Source organism: Berghia stephanieae, unplaced genomic scaffold (assembly GCF_034508935.2).
Source record: "Berghia stephanieae isolate SIO BIC M18660-M18661 unplaced genomic scaffold, UCSD_Bste_1.3 scaffold1714, whole genome shotgun sequence".
Classification (NCBI taxonomy): Eukaryota; Metazoa; Mollusca; class Gastropoda; order Nudibranchia; family Aeolidiidae; genus Berghia; species Berghia stephanieae.
In genome coordinates, this window is record NW_027622751.1 from 1 (window position 1) to 7,500 (window position 7,500).

The following is a 7,500-nucleotide window of genomic DNA, read 5'->3' on the forward strand; positions in this document are numbered from 1 at the left end:
AAGAAATCTGACTGCACAAACATTGATAGTCAAATAAAAAGAAGAAGATGGCGTTGGTTGAGTCATGTGGCCAGAATGTAAAAAGGGCCACTTCCCAAGACAGCCCTGTACTAGACAACAGATGGGAGGAGAAAGCGGGGAAGACCCACAGAAACTTGGCGAAGGACCATGGAAAAAGAAATGAAGGAAACAGGCCTGTCCTGGATTACAGCAACTCCACAAAAGCAGCCGACCTTTAAAAAATGGAGATGTCTGGTGGATGCCCTACGTGCCTAGAGGCCCGGAGAGGATTAAGTAAGTAAGTAATACATGTTTGGTATTGAAGGAGTGTCGTTTTTCCGGGGGAGGGGGGGGGGGGGGGCATTCTGGTGTCCATTTTTTAAACTTTTTTTTTTTTGTCTTTTTCTAAAATACGAAATTGCTCCCATTCCAGATGAAATCATACAGAGAACTGACTACTCTGTCGCACTATGGGAAAACGGGTAATTAAAATATTGTCCATAAAACTTGTCCTTTATATATTTATCGATTTAAATGGCCCTCATTTTGACAAAAACTCCCCAAATCAGGGACTTCGCGACAGTACTAACAGACAGAATAATGAGTTCATCCCTATCTCAATTTTAGAGGTGAGTTGGAAGAGCGTCACAGGCTTTCCATAAATATAATCCTAAATGTGTATTTTTAGGATGAGCTTTGTGAAGTTAGTGTTTGGTCTCGCCCATGGCTCTCTGGTGATGAAGCTACCCAGGTGACTCAGGATCCCGCATGTAAACCACTCATGACAGGTTCGTTAAGTGACAGACAAATTAATGCAGGTTAAATAATTTTCATGTCAACAAATTATAGACGGAGTTATGAAGGAATTAAGTTATGAAATACTGAGGATGGTTCATTTTATTGTCCATTGAATAATGCCACACACTAAGTTATAAACAAGGGTATCACAACCGAGATTACTTAATTATTTGTTTTCGTTTTTTAGTAATACTTGCTAAAACTTTTGAAGCTAATAGACAACTAGATAACCACGCCTCTCGGACAGTCGTCATAATGTAAAATGACACAGCGAACTACACAGGCTGTGTCTAAGTAAAATACCCACTGTTTTACCGCTTGGTCAATAGAACCAACACAGAAAATTATGTGTAAATTTAAACATTTATAATCTGATGGAGACGATTATGTGATAACCAGACACCCAATTGGCGGTATAAAAACAATAGCAATGAGCAGAGAGAGGTCATTCACGTTCTTGTTTCTAAAAAAAACCCAACTATGTTTGTCAAGCGCGTTTGAAGGTTTGTCACAAATTTCATGTTTTGATTGGTCAAAAATCAACTGGTTAATACTGCCCTTACCAACAAAAGGACTATCTGGGCTGACCCAGATCCAACCAGTTTTTTTTAATCATAACACCTGCCAGCCGATATAATAAAAACAAATACAACTGTGTCTGCTCAGGCCTAAGTTTGCCTACACAGGCCGCAATTCTTCTCTCTCTCTCTCTCTCTCTCTCTCTCTCTCTCTCTCTCTCTCTCTCTCTCTCTCTCTCTCTCTCTCTCTCTCTCTCTCTCTCTCTCTCTCTCTAATCGAATCAAACTTACTAACACAATTCAAATCACATACAATTTAGTGATGAATACTCATAAAAATGGCTGACTAAAAACAATAACTAAGATCTGATTGACGTCAAAAGACACCTAGATAACCACGAACTCTCAGTAAACAATTATAATGATTGGTAAAAATAGAAATAAACAATTACAAAAACCTGAGGACGTCAATTTCGTTCTATCTCTATGCCTGTATTTGGTTATATAAAACTATTGATGTCAACAGGATATAACGTATAGATAGTATGCGCTTGGCTAAGAAGCTCATAACATTGCCATCCGGAAGTATAACGGACCTTCACACAAAACTGTGTGTATCCATGAACGTTTATAGATAGAATGCGCTTGGCCAAGGAGTTCACAACATTGCCATCCGGAAGTATAACGGACCAACACAACATCTGTGTAACCATGAACTTTTATAGTCTGGTTAATACAGTTTAGTGAGAACAACTCACAAACGCGGATGGCAAAAACAATAGCAAAGGCCTGAGTGACGTCATCTGCATACTATCTATAGTCAGGTTAATACAGTTTAGTGAGCATTACTCATAAACGTGGGTGGCAAAAAAACAATAACAAAGGCCTGAGTGACGTCATCTTCAAACTATCTATAAATACACAAAAGTATGTGTTACGTTGATTGTTTATAGTCATATTCATACAGTTAAGTGATAATTGCTCATAAAAATGGCTGATTAAAAATAATAAGTAATATCAGAGTGACGTCAATAATGACCTTGATAACCACGAATCTCGGGCAGTCGTCACAATGAACACAATTATTACAACGATTGGAAAAAATTAGAAAACTACACAGGTTTTGCAATCGATAGCATGTGTTTTAGTAAATTTCGCACTGTTCTACCGCTTGATCAATAGAACCAACACAGAAAACTACGTGAAAACTTAAACGTTGGTTATATAAAATCTATTGATGCAATGCGTTTAGTTTTTTTTTAATCATAACATCTGCCAGCCAGATATAACGTGTCAACACACAAAACTATGTGTAACGTTGATTCGTTTATAGTATTATTCATACTGTTAACAAATTTCAATCAATTCCAAATGAAAATCAAAAACATTATTCTTGAAAACAAAAACATAGGCTTCAACAGTCATCACGTCACTTCCCTCGTAATGACCCATGGTAACCTAGTAATTGGTTCTAAACTATCGAAACAATGGCAGACGCCCTTATGAAATATTTCTCCGACGAGCATAAAAGTGTATCCAGAGGAGAAAAACATTACAAATCTGTTCATGTTTGACTTTTGGCTAGCACTATTCAGTATCTGATACTGAATAGTGGTTTTGCACTATTCAGTATCAGATACTGAATAGCGGTTTTCCACTATTCAGTATCTGATACTGAATAGTGGTTTTGTACTATTCAGTATCTGACACTGAATAGTGGTTTTGCACTATAATACGGTGTTTTTTTTTCTGAAACCTGACAAAGTTATGGGAAGAGGGCAGCTGTGGGAGTAAATCTGGGACTCAGAGAAGTGTACACCTGTGGGGAGTGAACCCCGGGGCTGGGTTTCGTCGGGCTTCGTAATAAAAAGCAATTACTTTTTTACGAAACCGACGACACCTGGCAATATCCGGCAAAGTTATGGGAGGTATGCAGCAGCGTGTGTGTGTGTGTAAGGGGGGGGGGGGGGGGGGGGGGGGGGCGAGAGGAGGGATGAACCTGAGATTCAGGGAAGTGTACACCAGTGGGGAGTGAACCTGGGACTCTGGGTTTTGTAAAACAGCAATAACAAAATGGGGGAGGGGGGGGGGTTACGTTTTTACGAAACCCGACAATATGCGGCAAAGTTATGGAAAGTAGGCAAAGCGTGGAGACTGAACCTGAGACAGTGAAGTGTACACCAGTGGGGAGTGAACCTGAGACTATGGTTTTCGGCGGCCTTCAGCTAATTTCATATAAAAGCAATTACTTTTTTAACGAAACCCAACGAAACCTGGCAATATCCGACAAAGTTATGGGTAGTAGGCAACAGTGGGGAGTGAACCTGAGATCCATGGAAATGTACACCAGTGGGGAGTGAACCTGGGTCTGGGTTTCGGCGGGTTTTGTAAAAAAAAAAAAGCAATTACTTTTTTGTTTACGAAATGCGCCAAATCCCAACAGAATGGGGCAAAGTTATGGAAAGTAGGCAAATAATGGGGAGTGAACCTGAGACTAAGGGAAGTGCACACCAGTGGGGAGTGAACCTGAGACTATGGTTTTTGGCGGTTTTCAGCTAGTTTCACATAAAAGCAATTACCTTTTTACGAAACCTGGCAATATCCGACAAAGTTATGGGAAGTAGGCAACAGTGGGGAGGGAACTTGAGATTCATGGAAGTGTACACCAGTGGGGAGTGAACCTGGGTCTGGATTTCGGCGGGTTTTGTAAAAAAAAAGCAATTACTTTTTGTTTACGAATTGCCAACAAAATGGGGCAAAGTTATGGAAAGTAGGCAAATAATGGGGAGTGAACCTGAGACTAAGGGAAGTGTACACCAGTGGGGAGTGAACCTGAGACTATGGTTTTCGGCGGGTTTCAGTGCGATTCACATAAAAGCAATTACTTTTTTACGAAACCCGGCAATATCCGACAAAGTTATGGGAAGTAGGCAACAGTGGGGAGTGAACCTGAGATTCATGGAAGTGTATACCAGTGGGGAGTAAACCTGGGACTATGGTTTTCGGTGGGTTTCAGCAAGTTTCATATAAAAGCAATTGCCTTTTTACGAAACCCGACGAAAACCTGGCAATATCGGAGAAAGTTATGGGTAGTAGGCAACAGTGGGGCGTGAACCTGAGATTCGGGGAAGTGTACACTAGTGGGGAGTGAACCTGGGACTGGGTTTTGGCGGGTTTTGAAAAAAAAAAAAAGCAATCACTTTTTGTTTACGAAATGCACCAAATCCCAACAAAATGGGGCAAAGTTATGGAAAGTAGGGAAATAATGGGGAGTGAACCTGAGACTAAGGGAAGTGTACACCAGTGGGGAGTGAACCTGAGACTATGGTTTTCGGCGGGTTTCAGTGCGATTCACATAAAAGCAATTACTTTTTTACGAATCCCGGCAATATCCGACAAAGTTATGGGAAGTAGGCAACAGTGGGGAGTGAACCTGAGATTCATGGAAGTGTACACCAGTGGGGAGTGAACCTGAGACTATGGTTTTTGGCAGGTTTCAGCTAGTTTCACATAAAAGCAATTACCTTTATACGAAACCTGGCAATATCCGACAAAGTTATGGGAAGTAAGCAACATTGGGGGGTTAACTTGAGATTCATGAAGTGTACACCAGTAGGGAGTGAACCTGAGACTCTGGTTTTCGGCGGGTTTCAGCGAGTTTCATATAAAAGCAATTACTTTTTTACGAAACCCGACGAAACTGGCAATATCCGACAAACTTATTGAAGTAGGCAACAGTGGGGGGTGATCCTGAGATTCAGGGAAGTGTACACTTGTGGGGAGTGAACCTGGGACTCTGGATTTTGTAAAAAAGCAATACCAAGGGGGAGGGGGAATTACTTTTTTACGAAACTCGCCAAAACCCGACAAAGTTATGGGAAGCAGGCAGCAGTGGGGAATGAATCTGGGATTCGGACACCGATGGGGATTGAACCTGGGACTGCGAGAGGCTGATACCAGTGGACAGTGAGCTCAGAATGTACTTTTATTTCGAAACTACCGAAATTGTCAAAAGTTATGGGAAGTGGGCACCATTGGGCAATGAACCAGGACTCAGGGAAGTGCACACCGGTTGGGAGTGAACCTGGGACTGGGAGAAGAGGATATTAGTGGAAATGAACCTGGGACTATGGAAGATGGATGCCAGTGGGAAATGAAGCCGGACTATGGGAGTTGGGTACCAGACAAGAATGAAGCAATTCCTTTTTTACGAAACCGCCAAAACCCGTCGAAAAACCATAGTCTCGGGTTTACTCCCCAATAGTGTACAGTTCTCTGAGTCTCGGGTTTACTCCCCACTGTTGCCTACTTTCTTTCCATAACTTTGTCGGATATTGTCGGGTTTCTTAAAAAAAGTAATTGCTTTTTTTTTTTACGAAACCCAGTCCCAGGTTCACTCCCCACTGCTGCCTACTTCCCATAACTTTGTCGGGTTTCGGCGTGTTTCGTAAAAAAAGAAACACCCCTAAAAATACCACATGTATTCAGTAAATAGATGTCAATTGTAGTCTAATATTCAGTATCTATTTAAATTATTATTATTATTATTATTATTATTATTATTATTATTATTATTATTATTATTATTATTATTATTATTATTATTATTATTATTATTATTACTATTATTATTATTATTATTATTATTATTATTATTATTATTATTATTATTATTATTATTATTATTATTATTATTACACGTAAATTTTAATATAATACGGCAATTAATTCACGGAAGTACATCGCTCAATTAAAAATGGCAGAAAGTCTGTTCACATATTTATAATGAATCGGGTTTGTCTAAGATGACAAAACAAAAAAAAAAACAAACAAACAAACAAACAACAACAACAACAACAACAACAACAACAACAACAACAACAACAACAAATGAGACAAACAGAAAAAAGCAAGATTTTAAAAAGTAATAAACAATAGAAGAGCAAATCAATGAAAAACAACAACGAGATTATAACACATAAAAGATATTCGTAATAAATCGATAACTGATTAAATTACTCCAACTACTTGATTTTTAAAAAAATAATCATAATCATAATAATGATGATGATGACGATTACAACAACAAAAATAATAATAATAATAATAGTATGTAAGTAGAAATATAATAATATTAATAATAATAATAATAATAATAATAATAATAATAATAATAATAATAATAATAATAATAATAATAATAATAATAATAATAACAACAATAATAATAATAAAAATAAAAGAACAATAGTATAATATCAACATTAAAGTATATTACAAGCAAATAAAATTATTAAAACAAAAGTTTTAATAGACAGAAGGAATTTTTAAAATATTGGGGAAAAAAAAAAAAAGTTATCCCTGCTGGGATTTGAACTCTCGAACCTTAAGCTCAGAGTCAAACAGCTTATATCCACCAACGATGGTGGCACTGAATATTTAGTGACATTTAATCATGTCTATTTAGACATTTAAAAATGTATTTGACTGCCACTTTTACTTTGTTATTTTGATCTATGTTAATAGCAGGAATTAAAAAATTACGATCAAATATTTTTGCAACTTTGAATCGGGCTGTCAGTTACTGCACGTGTTCAATCTGGAAGTCGGTCAGCAGTTTATTTACATTCAACCGAGATTGTCGCACTTTTCACTCTCTCTATAAAAAAAGAGTTCCTTGCGGATACTGAATAGTGGCAAAGCACTATTCAGTATCTGATACTGAATAACCACTTCCTTGACTTTTTTTTACATTCTGATCACATGACATGTGAAAAAGTTCTAGCCAGCAAGAAGAATAAAAAGTAATGATTTTCTTTGTTTATAACCAAGCTGCTCGTTGTTGGGCCGACGTGTCATCAGACTATTGAATCCAATTGTTAATCGTATGTAGATTTAAGTAATGACATTGTATATTTCTGATCATTTATTTCAAATAATGGTTTCCTCATAATTTATTTGTGACAACTGCAGACCTAATTCGTTTCTTCCAACACTTCCTCTGCTATGAAAATTCTGATTAAGAGCTATTTTCTACAAATGAAGGCTCACTTTTTCAGGGTATAAAATTCGATTCAGCTTTCAGAGCATACTGAAAGCATTTTGATAATATCTGTTATCTATGTAATCTCAGCTACTAAAGCACCTCTTATGGGAGGCGAACACGCCATTGACATTCACTCAA

At 37.8% G+C, this 7,500-nt stretch overlaps 1 protein-coding gene across 1 annotated transcript in view; it reads left to right on the plus strand.

Moving 5' to 3' along the window:
- Positions 1–669: 669 nt before the first annotated feature.
- LOC144961202 (cystatin-C-like) overlaps positions 670–7,500 on the plus strand; it is a gene marked incomplete at its 3' end in the record, with an annotated part of 8,582 nt that continues 1,751 nt past the window's right edge. Inside the window, exons 1-2 of the mRNA XM_078894479.1 lie at positions 670–788; positions 7,450–7,500. The exon at positions 7,450–7,500 is cut by the window's right edge and continues 104 nt beyond it. Of these exons, the coding sequence (XP_078750605.1) occupies positions 782–788; positions 7,450–7,500 (58 nt within the window). The remainder of the gene's footprint in view (positions 789–7,449) is intronic.